The sequence below is a fragment of the Aythya ferina genome, assembly GCF_964211825.1.
Source record: "Aythya ferina genome assembly, chromosome: 19".
In the NCBI taxonomy this organism is placed as follows: Eukaryota; Metazoa; Chordata; class Aves; order Anseriformes; family Anatidae; genus Aythya; species Aythya ferina.
Window position 1 is genome coordinate 7,800,239 of NC_140309.1, and position 19,298 is coordinate 7,819,536.

At 68.8% G+C, this 19,298-nt stretch overlaps 2 protein-coding genes across 3 annotated transcripts in view; one reads left to right on the forward strand and one right to left on the reverse strand.

Moving 5' to 3' along the window:
- Positions 1-8,464: 8,464 nt before the first annotated feature.
- HIC1 (HIC ZBTB transcriptional repressor 1) lies at positions 8,465-11,741 on the forward strand. The gene is made up of 2 exons (XM_084493194.1): positions 8,465-8,707; positions 9,660-11,741. Exons 1-2 carry the CDS (start codon positions 8,656-8,658, stop codon positions 11,603-11,605), a joined length of 1,998 nt encoding a protein of 665 aa, XP_084349320.1. The 5' UTR covers positions 8,465-8,655; the 3' UTR covers positions 11,606-11,741.
- Positions 11,742-13,688: 1,947 nt separating this feature from the next.
- SMG6 (SMG6 nonsense mediated mRNA decay factor) overlaps positions 13,689-19,298 on the reverse strand; it is a 105,154-nt gene continuing 99,544 nt past the window's right edge. For both annotated transcript variants that reach the window (XM_084493196.1, XM_084493195.1), the window contains exons 17-19: positions 18,017-18,228; positions 17,651-17,732; positions 13,689-15,870 (exon numbers count right to left, since the gene is read on the reverse strand). In XM_084493196.1, the coding sequence (XP_084349322.1) occupies positions 15,740-15,870; positions 17,651-17,732; positions 18,017-18,228 (425 nt within the window). In that variant the 3' untranslated portion in view covers positions 13,689-15,739. The remainder of the gene's footprint in view (positions 15,871-17,650; positions 17,733-18,016; positions 18,229-19,298) is intronic.

The window sequence follows — 19,298 nt, forward strand, 5'->3', positions numbered from 1 at the left end:
CGTGCTGCGAGGCGGTGGCGGAGCTCTGCGGTGTTTGGGGTGCGCTCTGGAAGAAAATCTGAGGCCGAGGGGTGAGGGGGGACCTCGGCCTGGGGGGTGACAGCAGCGGGGACCAAAGGGACCGAGGGGACTCAGGGGCCGTGGTCCCTGCCCCCTGCCCCCTCACCTGGGGTCATGCTTTGGGTTTTGGGCCCCGAATTGTATGGGGCCGTGGCCGTGGCGGTGCCCCCACCCCAAGTACCAGCACGGAGGGGATCCCACAGTGGCCAGGGGAGGGTTTTGGGGACACGGGGCACCCCGCTGCGGGCTGGGGGGGGGCAAACCCCCCAAACCCCAATCGGGGGGGCAGCGCAGGGTCCCCCCCTCATCACCACCTTCCCCTTTTGGGGTTTCTTTTTTCTGGGATGCCATTGGGGAACCTCAACCTGCAGAGCCCCTGTATGGGGGGGGGGCGCGTCCCCAATCCCCCCCCCGGTCGCCCCCCACCCTTATTCCCGGACCCATCGGGCTGTGCTCCGCTCCCGGGGAACCCCCCCACACCTTTTGGACCCCAAAAAAACCTCCAGGACCCCCCCAAACCTCCGTGCCCCCCCCCTCCATCCCCTTTCCCCCCCCGGCTCCATCTCCCGGTGCCGTCGGGGGGCACGGTGGATGGCGGGGGGGGATCCCCGAGCTCCCCGCGGCGGCCGGACAGGTGAGGGGGGAAAAAGGGGGGAAAAGGGGACTTGGGGGGGTTTGGGGAAGGGGTTGGGGGGGGATTTTTTTTTTTTGGGGGGGGTCTCCGCCGTTCCCGGTGCCCAGGAGGAGCCGCTCCGCGCCCGCCCCCCCGAACAGTAAGAGTTGATGTGCGGCGAGCTGCACCCTGCATGTGAGCTCCTACTGCCGCGGGGGGCGGGCTGTGCCCGACGGGACCCCCCCCACACAGCCCCCACGGGACCCCCCGAGCCCCGGGGGGAGTTATGGGGTCGGGGGGGGGTGGGTTATGGGGTCGGGAGGGGAGGGTTTTGGGGGGGGGGGCCGCTGCTGCCGCGCTGCGAGTGCGCCGGGCCCGGCGACCATGGCTGTAGACTGTTACCCCCCCAGCAGCACAGTAACAATCTAAAGCCACGGTCGCCCGAGCGACGTCGGGGGGGCGTTGTGGGGTCGGGGGGGGGTCGGTTATAGGGTCGTGGGGGGGGTTATAGGGTCGGGGAGGGAGGGGGATTCAACCGGTGCCTTGGAGACGCCGACCAAGCGAGCGCGCCCGGCCCACGCCGCGGGGTGGGGAGGAAAAAAAAGTGTGGGGGGGTCCTCGGTAGCATCCTTCCCACCCCCCCCCCCCATCCGCAGACCCCCGCCCCAAATTCCCAGCGCCCTCCCGGCGGCCCCACGCGTGTCCGCCCCGCCGTGGGGTCGGGCCCACCCCTACCTGGGCTGCAGCGGGGGGCGTCCGCCTGGGTTTGGGGGGGATTTGGGGGGGGGAAGCTCGGTGTCTGCGGAGGGGGGAAAGAGAAAGCGGGGGTCAAACGGGCACCGGGACACCCCCTCCCAGCCGGTGCCCCCCCCCCTTAAAAAAAATAATAATGAATAATAATAATAATTAACAATAAATTAACCAACCCCATCCCTCGGCGGCGCGGAGCTCCAAGGGCCGCCCCGACGGCTCAGCACTCGGGACAGCTCCCGGCTGCCCCCCAACCCTAAAGAAACCCCCCCGGGGGGGGCTCTCCGTGGCTCCCCGGTGTGTCCTTGTCCCCCCCACCCCCGTGTCCCCCCCCCCCCCCGACGGTGGCGGTGGCGGTGCCGTGGGTCATGCTTCAGTAGCCATGACTGTAGACTGTTACTGGCCCGGCCGTACGCAGCAGTAAGCAGTCTAGAGCCAAGGTGCCGATGCGCTGACTCGGGCTTTCCTCGACGGGGCGGGCGGGGGGGGGTCTCCAGGCTCCTCCGACGGCCGGGGTGAAAGCGCCCGAGCTGTTTGTGGGGGGGGGAAGCCGAGCGACCCGACGTGGGGGGGGTTAAACGGGGGATATAGGCCGTGGGGAGGGGTGGGAAAAGGGGGATTTGGGGAGTAGGGGGTTGGAGGGGGCCCCGTCGGGGCGCGCTGCGGAGAGAGAGGGGGGAGGGGATGGGGGAAAAAAAAAAAAAGGGGGGGGCACCCGCAGCACGAGGTGGGGGGGGGAGGACACACACACACACACACACACACACACTGCAAAGCTGGACGGGGGTTTAATGGAGGGGGGGGGGAACGAAAAGGCCGGGTCCCCCCCCTCCCCTTCCCCTCCCCGTGCGCCCCCCCGGGGCGGCTCCGCGCACAGCGCCCGCCCCCGCGCCCCGCCCCCGCCGCACGTGGGGCTGCGCCAGGCGGCCCCGCGCCCCCCCCTCCAGCCGCAGAGCCCCCCCCCAGCACCGGACACCCCCCCCCCCAGGACCCTGACACCCCCCCACACCCCCCCCTCATCCCTTTTACCCCCCCCATCCCCACCCCACAACCCCCCGACGGGCAGGTGCAGCTCCCTGCGCCCCCCTTTTCCCTGCGCTCCCCCCCCCCAAAACCCCCCCGGGTTCTTTCCCTGCTTACCTGGAGGGTGCCGGGGGGGGTTTGGGGGGGTCCATCCCTGCCTCTTCCTTACCTCAACCCCCCCCCTCCCCAAAAAAAAACACCCCCCTGGTCCCGGAGCATCCCGGCCCGGTGGCGGTGGCGGTGCTGCGCTGTCCGCAGAGCGCGGGGCTTTTATAGGGTCGGGCTCGTAGTAACGGGGATCTCGGGCTCATTCATAGAAAAGCAGCAACCTACACAATGACGTGAGCGCTACGTCAGCGAGGAAATTTAGGGAACGGGAAGACGCTACTATTTATATCGGCCCGGGGGGGGGGGGGGCCAGGGGGCTGGGGGGGGGGCGAGGAGGAGGAGGAGGAGGAGGAGGAGGAGGAAGGTAGCGGCCCGCAGGTGGGTTTGGGGAGAAGGAGGGGGATTGGGTCCTATAGGGACCCCCCCCCCATCCATCATCCCCATCCCTGGTTCTTCGCCTCAGCATCCCTCCTCCTGCAGCCTGGGGGGGGCCGTGCGCCCCTCCGGGGGGGTCCAGCACCCCAATGGGTGTCACCCCCCCCCTCCCCGACCCCATTTCCCATCCTCCTCCCCCTCCAATGGTGCCCCCCCAGCCCTGCTGCTGGCTGCCCTTTGGGGTAAAGGGGGTGCACAAGGCTCCCCCCACCCCCCCCCCCGGAGGGTCTTGGAGGGGGGTGCCCAAACCCACCCAAAATAAAGCCCTGGCAGCACCCACCCCAATGTCCTGGCTGCCCCCACCGTGAGCCCCCCCGCAGGGCCTGGGTGGGGAGGGCTGTGAGCACCCATGGGTGCCAGCCCCATGCCCTGCAGGAGGCTGGGGCAGCACAAAGTGTTTGTGGTTTGTTTTTTTTTTTGGGGGGGGGGTCGTTTAGATTTCCCTACCCCCCCAAAAGCTGCCCCACTGCAGCACGCTGTTACCCTGACCCCCCCCTTCTCCAGCCTCGCAGCGAGCACGGTGCACCTTCCCAATGGGGCTGAACACCCCAAAAACATTTTATTTTCTTTTTGGGGGGGCCACGATTGGACAGGCTGGGGCTTCACATCCCCAATTCCACCCCCCCCACGCACCCCCCACACATCCTAAACTTCCCCCAGGCTGAGCCTACAGCCGGCTGGGGACACGGTGGGGCGGTTTTGGGGTGTGTAGGACTTTTCCCCGGTGGCTCCCCAGGACGGGGCCCCCCCCTCTTCTTTATCCCGTCGTGTCCCCCCCCCCCCCGATTCCTGCCGGAGCCTTCTGACCTCACTGTGCTCTGGCGGAGCATCATAGCGGTCGCCACGGCAACAGCGGCGTTGTCATTGACAGCAGCAGCCGCCGCTGCGCAGGGCCGCACGCTGCCACGACCCCCCCCCAAAATAAAAAAAAAACAAACAACCCCACCTCCCCCGCTTACACCCCCAAACAGCCCCCCTCCCTCCCGCTCCCCTCCTCCGCAATCCATTCAGCGGCTTCACATCCCCCAAAAACCCTCCTCAACCCCCCCCCCCCCGGAACCCTCTCTCCTATAAATTAGGGACCCCCACAGTGCGTGTGAACCCCCCCCTTTTAATTTTTTTAATCCCCCCCCCCCCCAACCCGTCGGGGATGGGAGCAGCAGCGCCCGCCCCGTCGGGGCTCTCCGGTTTGGAGGCGCCGCTGCCGCAGCGCTCCCCGCCGCAGCCGTGACTCAGCCCCGGGATTAGTCAGCACCGGGGCCGGCCCACCGGCACCGGCTGCGCAGCGCCTCCCCCGGAGCACCGCCACCCCCTCCGGGACCGGGGGGGGGCCGATATTTTTCCCCCGCACCCCCCCCAAACCCCGCTCCAACCCACGGTCCCCCGACGCGCACTCCGTGCGCCCGTGGGAAGGAGCGGGGTGGGGGATGAAGTCGTGTGTCCGTCCCCCCCCCCCCCAAAAAATGTCCCCGAGGGGGGTGTTGGTGGCGGGGGGGGGCGTCCCGGAGCGTGGCCCGTTGCTGCCATCTCGTGGGCTTTGTAGGTTTTGTCCCCCCCCCCTCCCTCCCCGCCCTATAACCACCGCGGTCCCGTCGGGGGCGCTCCCCATGGATAGGGGCGCACGGGGGGCCCGCGGTGCGCAGCGCGTGGGGAGCTGGTAAGGGGGGGACGACCCCAAAGTGCGGCTTCGTGGTAACAAGGAGGGGGGCTGGCACGAGAAGGGGTCCTCACCGCCTTGAGCATCGCCCTACAAGGTGTTCTGACTGCCCCATGGAGCATCGCCCCAAATGGGAAGGGGTCCCATCACCCTGCCAAGAATCACCCCACAATGTGTCCTGCTCCACGGAGCATCACCCCAAAAGGAAGGGGTCCCATCGCCTTGCTGAACATCGCCCCCACAAGGTATCCTACTGTATCCCATAGAGCATCTCCCCAAAGGAAAAGGGTCCCTTCACCCCGCTGAGCATCACCCTAAAGGGAAGGGGTCCCATTGCCCTGCGAAGCATCGCCCCACAATGTGTCCTGCTGCCCCATGGAGCATAACCCCAAAAGAAAGGGGTCCCATCACCCCGCAATGTATCCTACTGCTCCTCGGAGCATCACCCCAAATGGAAGGGGTCCCATCGCCCTGCTGAGCATCACCCCGAAGGGAAGGGGATCCCATTACCCCACTAAGAATCACCCCACAATGTGTCCTACTGTCCCATGGAGCACCACCCCAAAAGGAAGGGGTCCCGTCACCTTGCTGAGCATCACCCCACAGCAAAGGGCTCCTGAGGGTCACCCTGCAGGGCCAGGATCCCATTGCCCCATTTCGTAGCACCCCACAAGGAAGGGATCCCACTGAGACATCACCTTGCAGGGATGGGGCCCCCTTGTTTATCCCAGCATCGCCCCAGAAAAAAAAGGGGTCCCATTGCCCCAACGAGCATCACCCCACCCCACAGAGGCACCCCTTGCCCACCCCACAATTAGGGTGCTGTGGCTCTGCCCTTCCTGCCCCCAGAAATAAAGATCCTATTATTTTGGGGTGCACCGGGCACATCGGGAGCACCTGGCGAGGCTCAGCTCGGCCACGAGGCAGCCCCAAACCCACAGCTTCCCCCAGCCGGGAGCCGCTCAGCACCGTCACGAGTTTCCCGGCCTCAGCCTGGCGATGCCGGGGGGGTTTCTCTCAGCCCCCCTACGAAGGCCAGGGCCAGGCGGGGGCCACGCAGGGGGGGCTGCCGTGCCCCCGGCACCGCCGGCGAAATGAAGTGCGAGCTGCCAGCGGGGGCTCCAGGCTCCTGGCGGTGCCGGATGCGGCCCGGCTGGCCAAGGCGCCCTAATGGAACACATGTGTGTGGGCTTCGGGGAGAGGCTGAGCTGGGAAACAGGGCCCTGCGGAGACCGGGGGGCTGTATCCTGTCCAAAAGCCCAGGTCCCACATGAAGCCAGGCATGCGAGCGCGATCCAAACCACAGCTGGATTTGAACCGAATCTCCCAGCATCTGGGCTAATTTGCTGCGCCGTGATTGATCGTGGGGAGGGGGCACGGGGCGGGAGACGCTCCAGCGCAGACCTCCCAACAGAGCCAATGACTTCAGCAGAGCTGTTTCCAATCTGCTCAGCACATTGAGGCGAAAATGCCCCTTTCCTGCGCGCTCCTGGGCGCCCGCGCTGCCTCCTCCCGCAGCCACTCGTGCAAGGATGCGGCCGGGAGGGGGGGGGGCAGGGGATTGCTCGGAGCCCACCGGGGCTGAGCTCCAGCCCCGCTGCCGGGACCCCTCGGGGTGGCAGGATGGGACGGGAGGGGTCCTTCAGTGCCACCCCCCAACCTCACTCCCCACCTGCCCCAGCCCCTGGGCGCTGGGTGAAGAGGAGCAGAGGGTGGGGAGGTTGCAGGTTCCGCGCTCCCTGCTCCGGGTTTGTGCCCCGGGGGCTCAGCATCACTCAGCAGGTAGCTGGGGCAGCCCTGGGTCCCGGCCGGCCCCGGGGAGGGAGCTGTCTGGGAGCCGCTGGCTGCCGTGATTTATGCAGCTCAGCCCCGTAAATTACCCGGACGGAGCCCGCGGGAGCCATCGCTCACAGCGACGTCCAGAGCTCCCTGCCAGAACCTGAAACACTTCCAGCCGTTAATTGAACAGGAAAAAAAAAAAAAAAAAAAGAAAAGAAAAAAAAAAAATAAAAAAAAAAGAGGGAAATTAGTGCCCGGGGAGCTGAGATTAAACCCCGGCTTTGCACCGATGTTTGTTCGCCTTCGTCCCGCTCCCAGCATCCTGGCGGTGCGAGCCCAGGATGGGGACCGGGGAGGGATTTGGGGTGCCGGGTCCTCCCCTGGGCCGTGCCCGCTGCAGGGTGCCCTCGGGCCGGGCAGCGGCCGTGCCCCCGTGCCCAGGTCCCGGGGTGGTGGCCCCAGCCCGAGCGGGACGTCCCGGCTCCGGGGGTGCCCGTGGCCGAGCTGCCGGTGATGTTGACCCCCGAGGGCGTTTTTGGGGAGCAGCCACACGCGTGGCAGCGCCCGTCCCCCCGGCCGCAGCGCACCGGGAGCACCAAATTCGCGCTGGGGACAGCGCCGAGGCCACCACTGCGGGACCCCAGCGCCAGCTCCTGCTCCCCAAGAGCGCAGGGGTGAGACCCCCAAAATCGGGGAGGGGGGTGGCCGATGCTGGGGGCACCCAGCCGTGGCGGTGGGGTGCCAGCAGCCCCCCTGGAGGTGCCACGGCCGTGGAAGCCGCGGCCTCGGGGCTTGCGCAAGCGGCTGCGGCCGTGAGAAAGGAGAAGCGAAAGAGCGAAGCGAGAGGCAGCGCCTGCGGTCGGGGGCAGCCGGGCTGCGCCCCCCCCCCCCCGGCCCAGCAAGCAGATATTTCGGTGCGGAAGGAGGCGGGGGGGGGGACACGAGGTGAGGGTGTTGCCCCCTCCCTCCCCCCGCTCCTCCTCTCCCCGCCCCGCCGCAGCCCCCCCGGCCCACCCCAAGCCGCCACCGCTGCTGCCGCACATCTGGGCGCCAGGGCTGTGCCCCCCCCCCCCTTCGTGCTCCCCCCCCTCCATCAGCGGCAAACCAGGGCCGGCTGAGCCCCCCCCCGCTCACTCGGCACCCCCCCGACGGCTTTTCCTTGCGGGGCGCCCCTGAGAAAGGAAGAAGAAGGCGAAGAGGTGGGGGGTCACGTCGAGGTGTCCCACCGGGGGCCACCCTTCCTTCCAAGGCAGCACCGGAGGTGGCGAGGGGGGGACAGCGGGGGAGCACCCCCCCCTTAAAAAAAAAAACACACAACCACCCTCCATCCTCCTCCCCAAAACCCAGCCCCGCCGCCACCACGGGACGCCCCGTCGGGGCGGCCGCGCACCTGCACGGGGAGGAGCCGCGGGTGTCCCCCCCCCGCCCTTCCCTCCCCTGCGTCCCCTCCTTCCCCTCCCGGTCCCCCCCCCGTCCTCCCCGACCCCCCCCGGCCCTTTCCGAGCCCCGACGGCGGGGGCGGAGCGCGGCGGGGGCCGCTAGATGGCGCCCCACGAACGGAGCCGGGCCGCGGGCAGGGAGGCAGCGGCGGCGCCGGGGGAGCCGCGGGGTAGGTGCCGTCGGGGCGCTGCGGCCGCGCCGTCGGGGCTCACCTGGTGATGGGAAGGGAAAAGGGGAGCCCGGGAGAGGACCCAGAAAGGGGGAACGGGGGTCGGGAGATCACCCCCGGGGGGTTTCACCTCGGTGGGTCCGCGTAAAGAGGGTCCCCCCCATCCCTTCCCTTTGCGCCCCCCGAGGAGCGGGAGCCCCGAAGGGGCGGTGGGAGCGGGAGGGAGGCGGCGCCGCCGTTTCTCCCGCTCCCGCCGGGGCGGAGGGGGGAAAGAGGGCTCGGAGAAAGGAGGAGGAGGAGGAGGAGAAGAAGGAGGAGGAGGAGGAGGAGGAGGAGGGGGGGGGGGGCCCGGCTCTGGCGTGCCCCGCCCGGGGAGGGGAGGAGGAAACCTCCCGCCGTCCCTTTAACAGCCAGCGGCGCTGCGCGGAGTTCAGGCCGGGGTCAGGGGGAGTTCGCAGCCCGGGTTTCACCTCCGAGCTGGCGGCGCCGGGAGCCCCGAGGAGCCGCCGCCGCCGCCGCCGCCCGCTCCGAGGGGCGCACGGGCGGCCGGGAGCGCCGGGCATGGAGCGGCGGCGGCGGGCGGAGGGCAGCGCCCGGCGGCGCCCCCCCCGGGGCTGAGCCATGAGAGTCCACCGAGACCTCGGCTGGTTGGCGGAGGCCACCGGACGCCCAGGTAAAAAAAAAAAAAAAATTAAAAAAAAAAAAAAAAGGGAAAAAAGGGAAAAAACCGGCCCCGCTCGGCGGCACCCACCGCGGCGGGGTAGAGGGGAGGGGAGGGGGGGACCGGCACCGGAGGGGAGGCGGGGAGGGGAGGGGAGGTCCCGGTCTCTCCCCCCCACACCCTGCATCCCCCTCACCTCCCCCCCCCGCCCCGCGCCCCCCTCTCCTCTCTCCCCGGCCGTCCCCCCGCTCACCTCGCGGGGGGCGGGGGGGGGAAAGGAAACGGGGGCGGGGGGCGCCGGGGGCACGGCCGGCCGCCTCCCGGGACCGGGGCGCATAAGAGCCGGGGAGGCGCCGCGGGGAGCCGGGGCAGCGGCGCGGCGCAGGTAACGGCGAGAGGCGGCCCCGGGGGGGCGGGCGGGCCCCGCTCCGCTTCGCCCCGCTGCTCGGGGGGCACCGGGTCGGGCTTTTTTCCTCCTCCCCCCCCCCCTCCACTTCCCTCCGTACCCCCTGTACATCTCCTCCGGTGGGGCCGGCAGGTGGGAGCGGGGGGCCGGGGCGCTGCCGGGGCGGCGGGGCCGGGGCGCGGCGCGGTGCTGGAAGCTGCCGCGGGTGATGTCACTTTCTCCAAAAATGCCTCCGGGGGTTTTAACCCCCTTCCCCGCCCCCCCGGCCGGCGAGAAGCGAGCCCCGATATAAGCGGTGGCAACGGGCGAGGCGGCGCGCAGAGCGGCCGGGACGCGGCGGCGAGAGAGGGGCCGGGGTTGGGGCTGGGGCTGGGGCTGGGGCCGAGCCCCCCCGGACCCCCGAGGTGCTGTCTGAGCCCCCCCTCCACTCCACGCGTGGGCTGAGCCCCCCGACGTGCTGGAGGAGCTCCCCCCCACACCCCTAAACCGTGGGCCGTGCGCCCGAGCGGGGGCGCGCGGGGCCGGCGGCGGAGAGCTGACGGGGGCCGTGTGTTGCAGGGCGGCGGGCGAGGAGCGCGATGCTGGACGCCATGGAGGTGCCGAGCCACTCGCGGCAGCTGCTGCTGCAGCTGAACACGCAGCGCACCAAGGGCTTCCTGTGCGACGTGATCATCGTGGTGCAGAACGCGCTCTTCCGCGCGCACAAGAACATCCTGGCGGCCAGCAGCGCCTACCTCAAGTCGCTGGTGGTGCACGACAACCTGCTCAACCTGGACCACGAGATGGTGAGCCCCGGCATCTTCCGCCTCATCCTCGACTTCATCTACACCGGCCGCCTGGCCGAGTGCGAGCCGGGCGGCGAGCAGAGCCTGGGCGCCGTGCTGGCCGCCGCCAGCTACCTCCAGATCCCCGGCCTGGTGGCGCTTTGCAAGAAGAAGTTGAAGCGCAGCGGCAAGTACTGCCACCTGCGCGGGGGCTACGCGCCCTACAAGCTGGGCCGGGGGCTGCGCGCCGCCACGCCGGTCATCCAGGCCTGCTACTCGGGGACGCCGCGGCCCGTGGACCTGCCGCCCGTGGAGCCGGCGGCGCCGCTCAACACGCAGTGCGGGGAGCTCTACGCCTCGGCCTCGCAGGGCACCCCCCTGCACCCCCACGGGCTGTGCCCGCCCGAGCGCCACTGCTCGCCGCCCTGCGGCCTCGACCTCTCCAAGAAGAGCCCCACCGGCCCCTCCGCCCAGCTCCTGCCCACCGACCGCCTGCTGCCCGGCGAGCCCCGCGAGCCCTCGCTGCCCCCGCGGCACGACAGCCCCCCGGTCAGCGCCGGCCTCCTGGCCGGCCACCCCGCCTCCTACAAGGACTCGCCGCCGGGCGGAGAGCCGGGGGGGCACCCCCACGCCGCCGACCCCTTCCGCAGCACGCCGCCCTGCGCCGAGCCCCCCCTGCCCCGCGGTGATGGGCGCGAGCTGATGTACCGCTGGATGAAGCACGAGCCCCTGGGCCCCTACCTGGACGAGGGGGAGGCGGAGAAGGAGCTGGAGCGGGAGGAAAAGGCCGAGTCGCCGCCCGCGGCGCCGCAGCCCCGGTACCCCAGCGTGGAGAGCAACGACCTGGAGCCCGATAACAGCACAAGCGAGGACACGGGCAGCAGCGAGGGGCCCTCGCCCGGCGACGCGCTGGACCGCTACTGCAACCACCTGGGCTACGAGCCGGAGAGCCTGGGCGACAACCTGTACGTCTGCATCCCCTGCGGCAAGGGCTTCCCCAGCTCCGAGCAGCTCAACGCCCACGTGGAGGCCCACAACGAAGAGGAGCTGTATCACAAGGCGGCGGCGGAGCAGGCCGTGCCCTTCCTGGACAAGGGTGGCCCGGGGCTGGGCGACATCCTGCGGCCCTACCGCTGCTCGTCCTGCGACAAGTCCTACAAGGACCCGGCCACGCTGCGGCAGCACGAGAAGACGCACTGGCTGACGCGGCCGTACCCCTGCACCATCTGCGGCAAGAAGTTCACGCAGCGCGGCACCATGACCCGCCACATGCGCAGCCACCTCGGCCTCAAGCCCTTCGCCTGCGACGCCTGTGGGATGCGCTTCACGCGCCAGTACCGCCTGACCGAGCACATGCGCATCCACTCGGGCGAGAAGCCCTACGAGTGCCAGGTGTGCGGCGGGAAGTTCGCCCAGCAGCGCAACCTCATCAGCCACATGAAGATGCACGCGGCCGGCCCCGACGGCAAAGCCAAGCTGGACTTCCCCGACAGCGTCTACGCCATGGCCCGGCTCACCGCCGACCAGCTGGGGCTCAAGCAGGAGAAGGCGGCCGAGCTGCTCTCCCACACCTCGCACTTCCTCAGCGACCCCAAGGCCATGGAGAGCCTCTACCCGTTGGCCAAGTTCACGGCCGAGCACCTGGGGCTGAGCCAGGACAAGGCGGCCGAGGTGCTGGCGCAGGCTCCGCACCTCCACGCCGACGCCGCCCGGACCATAGAGCGCTACTCGCCCCCCTAGCGCCCGCCGGGGGCCGCACCGGCCCGGCCGGGGGGCCCGTGGGGTTCCCCGTGCCCCTGCCTCCCCGCATGGAGCTGGGGGGCGGAGGTGGCGGGTGCTCGGCCCCCGGCGCTGCCGCCGGCCCCGGAGAACTCGCTCGTAGCAGAAAGTCCCATGAGAGCTGCCCCGGGCCGGCTGGATGGCGTGTCCTGCGAAGAGCGCCGGGCGCCCCAGCTCGCCTGGGAGCAGCCGATAATTCAGGGACTGCCCTCGTGGCTCGGCCGCCCCCCTCGCCGCCACCGCCGGGCCCCACGGCGGCTCCCGGGACTGGGGCGGGAGGCGAAGCACAAGCTGTGACGCCGGGCTGAGCCTCGAGGCTTTGGAGGACATGAGCCCGCTCCTTACCTCGGGGCCGTCCCCGTCTCTACCCCCACCCCGGGGTGACGGGGACGCTCTCGGCAGCCCCCCGGCCCCGCGGTGGGACCCGCCGGAGCTCGGCTCTGCTGCGACGGGACCCGGACTGTGCCGCCTCGACCGCCGCGGGCCCGTGAGTAGCTGATCCAGCGATGCCTCCGAGCTGCCGGCGGCCTCCGGGAGCGGCGAGCAAGGCGGGGAGGTGCACGCCGGCCTCCCCCCGGGGAGCTCGGGGATGGACGGACTGACGGAGGGGCCCGAAGGGTTTCGCGGGGTGGGAGGGAAGGCGGCCGGGTCCGTGCCGTGGCCGTGGCTGTGGCCGTGGCCGTGGCCGGGCGATGCTCTTGGATCCGGAGCAGCACTGACCTCCCGGCCCTGACCCCGCGGCTCGGCGGCCACCCCGCGTTTTTGGGAGGTGGGGCAGGGCCTGTCACAGACTGAGCCCCTGCGCCCTGCCCCAGCAGGCGCCTCACCATCAGGGATGCCCGGGGCCCCGTGGGGCTGCGGGACCCGCGGGGGCAGCCGGGGAGCCGCCGTCCTGGGGGGGGGACGGGGGGGCGAGCCCGGCGGCCGCTCACCTCTTTTTGCCAAAGATCCCCGTCCCCAGCGCAGCTGGGTCGGGTCGGGTTTGGGGGGGAGCCCGGGCCAGGAGTTTATGACAAAGACAAAGCGCTCGGGTTTGTCAGCTACGCGGACGTGGGCAGGGGAGGCGTGGGGCCACGGGAAGGGGCCGGGGGGGGGCCGGGAGCTGCATGGGGAGAGCCGAGCGTGGCCCCGGGGAGGGAGGCGCGGAGCTGCCCCGGGCTGGGCTGCACTGACAGGGGGCCGAGCCCCCGCGGGGCACCCCCGCTGCCCCAGCACCCCTCTCGTGCCTTCTGTTTGGTGCCCCCCTCCGAGTCCGGACCCCCTCCCCTTACTCCTGGCCCGGGCCACGACCCCTCTGCCTGGGGCTAATGTGAAGCTTCTCCCCTCCCCGCGCCCCCTCCTCTCCTTTGCACACGAGGCCCCGGGGCAGTGACCGGCCCCAGCCTCGCAGCCACTGTGCCTTAGCCTGCGCTGGCTGCTCCTGCCCGTGGCGCACCCCTCGGTCCCCCCCCAGGTCCCCGTTCCCAGCTGGGGACGGGCAGGGGGAGCCTGGTTGGGTCCCTGCCGGGCTGCCCGGGTCCCCCTGGGGCTCGCCAGCACCCGGCTGGAGGTGCCGTGGGGCGCCCGTGCCCCGTTCAGGGGGGGCCAAGCACCGGCAGCAGCTGCACCCAAAGCACAGCTGGAAGCGCCCCGCGGGGCCGCCGGCCGGGTCTGTATCACGTCCGATTTGTACACGGGCTCCTCGCCCTTTTTTCTATAGTCGAAACGGAACGAGCAATAAAGTGACATTAACACGCAAAGCCTCGCGTCCTTCTCTGCCGCGTGGGGCTGGGCTGGGGACCCGCGACGTGCCCGCGGAGCTGCCCCACAGCCGGGGGGTGCGGGGCTGCGGGAGGGAGGTGAGGGGCTCTGCCTGGTGCCCCCAGAGCCCCCTCGGTTCATGGGGTGAGCCGCAGGGCAGGACAGGACAGGACAGGACAGCACGGGACAGCCACCAACATCCTTGCAAGCAGGGACAGGTCCCGCTGCCGTCCCCTCCCTGGTGTCCCCCCCGCCCCAAATCTCTGCCGCAACGCGCCCGCCGAGAGAGAACAGAACACCAGGCTGCACAGACAAGTGTTTAATACTAAAACTGATTAAAACCAACTTGACAAAATCACCCAAACGCGGCTGCCTCCCCGAGAAACGGGCTCCCCACAGGGAGCGGGGTGGCAGCCTGACCTCTCCGCGCAGCGTCCCAGGGCACGGGGTGGGCGTCCAGCGGGGCTGCGCGTCCCTCCGAGCTGCTCGTACCTAGGACTGGCCTCGCAGGGTGAAACACTGTTAGGAAAAAACCTTTCAAACACACAGCTTTGAGAAGGTGAAGTCCACTGAGCGCAGGTGTGGGCTGGCCCCACGGCAGAGCCGTCGCCCACGTTCATCAATCGGGGCCGTGGTGCTCGTGTCCGCTGCTCCCACCACCACTCCGTGTGCCCTCCTGCGGGCACCAGCGCCTGCGCTGCTCGGGGACCCCAAAGTCCTGCTCAGGATCTGTGCCTGAGCTGAGCCCAGCCTTTGCCAGGCCCTGCCGTGAGCGGCGTTGAGGCCGGGGCACTCGTATGGTGCAGGTACAGGAGCACAAATCCTGCTCGCCCGCGGTGCTGCCCCACAGGACCACGCGCTGCCGAGGCTCTGACCCCCTTTTGGTCCTCGCCACGGGGCCAGGCAGCCAGCACAGGGTGACAGCGGGGCTTCCTGCTCGAACGTGCTCCACACCAGGTCCGAGCCACCCACGCAGGAAAGGAAAATGTCGGGCTGGGTCCTGCTGCTTCCTCTGCCACCTTTGACGCTTCCCTCCCACGGCCGTGGTGGCCCTGGGGGGTCAGTCCCACCCTCCGCTGATGGGACCGGGGCTTGACAGAGCCTCAGGGGGTGCCAGTTCATGGGAAAACGTTCCCTCGTGGCTTCTGGGTCTGCAGTGCCACGGTGGTGGGGACAACGTGGCTCCGAGGGGCTCGGCAGCACCCCGATCCACCCGGTGCGGGATGGACCTGCAGGTGCAGAGCCCTGTGACAAGGTGCCCGTGTCCCTGCGAGGCTCGGGGTGACCTGAAAGGGGACCCCACAGCTGGCCTTGGGGCCAGGAGCTGCCCAGGCTCTTGGGATGGGACCTGCCATGGGATCCCATCGTGCAGCCCACCCTGGGGTCCTCAGAGACTCGGAGGGTTTCGCTGGGCTCATGCTGAGTCTTGGGCTGAAAAATGTGTCTGCAGGGAGCGGTGTGGGGACACGGGGCTCGGGGGAGGGACAGGTAATGGTGGGGTGGGAGGGGAGCAGGACAGAAAGCAGCTTGGGGGGGGGATCGGAGGTGTTCAAAGCCCCCCTCCCCGCAAAGCAGGCAGGGCGCACACCTGCAGCAAACCTACAGGGGCGGCTGAAACGCAACTCAAGAAGCAAAACCCTGCAGCAGGGAGAGGACGAGCACCTCTGCGGGCAGCGTCCCCCTCCGTGGGGTGGTAGGACTGGGGACGTGGTGCTGCCGGGGACGTGCAGGACAAGGAGGCTGGGGCAGGGACGATGGCGAGAGCGGGGCACCCGGCAGAGGGGGGAGCTGCCCTTGAAGTTCGTGGCACCCCCGAAGGGCGCGGGCAGGCCCGGGGCACCCCAGGGAGCCTCGCTGGTGGGGCTGAGCGACACCGAGCCATCCCCAAAAGTCTGCGCCGTCGTGTCCCCAGGTCGCTGCCCTCCAAACCCGAGGCGACACCGACCCACACGACTCGAGAGCTCTCTGCAACCAAGCAAACCAAAGCAAAAGGCTGGCGATCCGGCACGGGCGCACCCCAAGCTTCCCTCGGAGGGCAGCAGGGCTCTCCGGCTCCGCTCCGGCGCCTCCCGAAAGGCCGGCGGGCAGCACCCTCAGCGTCCCAGCCTCCGCGTGAACCATCCAGGGCCGTGACCTTCCCTGCTTGCCTGCCCCCCCCGGGGCGTGGAGTTGGGGGGGGGACACCCTTCGCAGCACGGCCATTCCGGGGTGGGTTGAAGAGGCGGCGTTTTATTGTTCGTTGAGGGCTGGAAGGCGGCGGTGGCGCACGGTGAGGGCTGCCTCCGGAGCCGGGCTCCCAGCGCAGAGCGCTGCGTTACTCACTCAGGGGGTTTCGGACCCCCCCCATCGGCCCCCTCAGCCCTCCTGGGCCCACTTGAGGAAGGTGGGGATGTCCCGCACCGGCACGTTGCGGGTCAGGGCTTTGACTCGCAGGTTGCGATCGTCCGTGAGCAGCACCACTTCGCGGAGCAAACGGATGGGATCGTCTGGAGAGGGGGGGAAAAAGACAGAGCGGGGTGAAGCCCGGACCCCATGAAGCCCGGACCCGATCTTTCCCAGCCCTCGTGCCCATCCCATGCCAAGCTGCCCCCACCCTGTGCCAAAACGGGGCACGAGCACCCCAAAAAGCGCAGCCGCCCGGCACCCCGGCGGTGCTCCCAGCTCCCCACAGACAGCCCTTCACCTCCGAGGCCTTCTTCTCCCTCCTGCAGGGGCTCGGGGCTGATTTTTGAGCTCTGCCCCCAGCCCGCTCCGTGTGCCTGCCCCAGGCCAGGAAGACGGGCTGCGACCCTGGCTGCAGCAGGAAGCTGGTGCTGTTACTCTGGCGATCTCATTACGAGATCTCAACCCGAACCCTGTTTTTTTTTTTTGTTTTGTTTTTTTTTTTGTTTTTTTTGAGGCGCTTTTCCGAGGAGCCACCGACACCGAGGCGTTTCTGGCGGAGGCTCAGACAGGCAGAAAGAGCTGAAGCCTGAGAAATAACTGGAAGGATCTTGCCCCCAGATGGATGAGCTGCCCCGCACGCAACGCGCCGGGCTGGGGATGTGGGAGCTCCGCTTACGTGTGTGCGAAGCAGGGGAAGCATATGGGGTATGTGTAAGCAGCTGGGTCCTGTGACCAGAGTACTGTTCCTATGAGCACAGGAAACACAGTGCCTCCGAGCCAGGACTGGAATGGAAAAAACAGAGTTTATGGGAGCCCAACATGGGCCCAGATTGGCTGTGCCGGGAGCGGCAGGCCGAGGGGAAGGGAAGGTTCGGGCTGCGCTCACGGCGTCGGGGCCGAGGCGGTGGGAGGAAGGGGCGCACGGGCCCGGCCATGGGGAGCCGGGGGCTCGGGCGGCCGTGCGGGAGGGCAGGGCTGGGGCCGAGGGCTGCTGAAAGCAGGATCGGGGAGGTTTTGTGCGGACACTTTAAGAAATGTGTAACAATAAACATCCTCTGCTGCGAGCTGGTGACGCGCCTCCTTGTTACAAACCAGAGGCTGTCAGCTTGTCAGGCCCCATTCGCCATAATCCACATGATTTCAAAATTCAGCATCATTTGCACATAAACATTTGGTGACGGTTTCTCTGTGAATCTGACAAGTTAAGCTGCTAAGAATTCGCACTGACAAATGCGGGTTGATTTCTTGGGCAGCTGCTGATCTAATTCCCATCCCCACCGCCCTGGCAGCAGCCCTGGGGCCGTCTGGTCCCAGCACACGCTGCCGATGCCAAGTGGGCGCCAGGAGGAGAACGGCTCGGGCCAGGAGGCACCGGGGCTCGCAGGGAGGAGCCCTCGCCGGCCTCCTCAGCCTCCTGTCCCCCTCGGTGTCCCCCTCGCAGCCTCACAGCCCGGGGAGCACAGCGATGGAGCAGCACAGGGTGGCAGGAGGTGGCCCTGCGCTGGAGCTGCGCCTGCTCTTCTCGCTCTGGGAGATGGAGGAGAGAGTAAAAGGCACCTGACGAGAGGTTTAATGGGCTTGGTGCACGCTCTGGGGGATAATTCCTGCTAATGGCACTGCTGGCACCATGAAATGGGCTCTGGGGGTGTTGGGAGGGGGACTCTCACAGGCTAGGAGAGTCCCAAAAGGTGCACCCAGAGGTGGGCATTTGGAAACGCAGCAGGAGGGGCACAGCTTGGGGCTGAGCAGAGGCAGGAGGTGGCACCTTGGTGCTGAAAGAGGCCAAATGTGGGAAGGATCAGCCCCAGGGGCCACCAAAGAGAAGCGAGCAGTCTGTGGGCTGCAGCAGAGAGGGACAAAGGGGCTGTGAGGGTGTTCTACCTTTGTTAGAGGGCATGAAGTCCTTGGCCTTGTCGTTGCAGTAGTGGAGGCAGCAGGACAGGATCAGGTCATCGTTGTTTCCCTGGAAGAAAAGGGCAACGTTACCCCGGGCAGGAAAAAAACCCTGCAGCCCCACCACCCTCCTTTCCACGCCGCCCTGGAGATGGTGTCGCAGGGCTGCTCCGAGCCCTAACACAGCCTGCAAAGGGAGCGGGCTGCCCTCTGGCTGCTCGGAGCACGCTGACCCCAGGGATGGAGTCCCCTGGATCCCCCCCGAGGAGGATAAAATCCTTCCAGAGCCTTGCAGAGTGCGCTGGCAGCACGGCCTCGGTGTCCCCATCCCCTTGGGGTCGCGATGCCCCTCACCTGCTGCCCGGTGGTGTCCTCGCTGCGGAAGGAGATGGACTCGAGCTCGTTGCCCCGGCTGGTCAGAGCCCTCAGGCAGTTGTCCCGGCTCTCAAACCTCTCCTCCAGGAACTCGATGGACTTCCTGGCTCTCTCCTGCACTTGGCGGGCATAGCCTGCGGCCCGGTGCTCCATCTCCGGGCCCTTGGCCAGGCCATCCAGCTCGTTTATCACTTCAAACAGGAAGAGGAGGTACAGTTACTAAGGGACAAGGTGCTCTCGTGACCCGCTGCTGAAGCACGCCACTTGCCAAGGCCTCGGGGCCGGGGCACTGGGAGCTGGCTCAGGAAATCTGGGTTCAGCTGCCGCAGCGTCCCCGTGCGCCTGGGCTTGGCCGCGGCTCTGGAAAAGCTTCGCTGCCTTCCACCTCCACACATCACCTGGCTCGGCCCCGGGAGTGCTGAGACCTCCGTGCCCCTCACCACCGCGGCGACTGACGGCACCTCCCCGCCCATCCGGGGGTGTCACGAAATTCCCCGTGCCCCCAGAGGGGACCCTGAGCACGGTGCCACCGCGGCACGCCGCCTGGCTCCCTGCCTCCTCCCTGCTCCCCTTTTCAGGCTCAAAAAGCTGCTTTCCCCCCCCCTGCAGCACGTGGGAGCGGGGTCACGCGTGGGAGCAGGCGGCTCCCACTCAGTCCCCGCTTCCCTGACGACTCCTGGCCCTATTTTCACACCTGAAGCTGCCGTCCTGGGGCCGCCCGCAGGGGAGCCCGCTCCCTTCAACGCCTCCCCCATCTGGGTCTGATACAGGGCTCGCACATCTGTCCCCACACATGCTGCCGAAGACGAGCCTGGGATCAGGCAGCTTCCCAACCCCGTTCGGCTCAACCGGAGCCTGCCGAGAGCTGGAGCCTCCTGTCCCGCTGCCAAGCAGCAGGAACACCGAACCCAAAACCCTTCCCCAGCCCCCCAAACCCGGCACAGAGCCCCGGGGGGACACCGGCAGAGCCCCGGGAGGACGGCACCCTCCAGCTCTGGGGTTGCTGGAGGTGCTGCCCCATCGCTGGGCGAGCAGGATGAGGTTGTGCACGAGGCCGTGCGCACCACGGCGTGCCCAGCTGCGTGCACGAGCATCCTCGCACGCGTTCGTGCACGGGGCTGCGTGTGCGCGAGGCCGGGGCGCGAGAGAGCTGGTGTGCACGTGTGTGCGAGGGAGCCTCTGCGCGCACTCTGTGTGTGTGTGTGTGTGTGTGTGTGTGTGTTTGAGCCATGGCTTCATTTCTGAAGATTGTTTCCGAGCT

Coding starts and splice junctions, on each gene's coding strand:
- HIC1 (XM_084493194.1), top strand. CDS start 8,656: ATGAGAGTCCACCGAGACCTCGGCTGGTTGGCGGAGGCCACCGGACGC. Junction 8,708..9,659: donor GGAGGCCACCGGACGCCCAG/GTAAAAAAAAAA, acceptor CGTGTGTTGCAG/GGCGGCGGGCGAGGAGCGCG.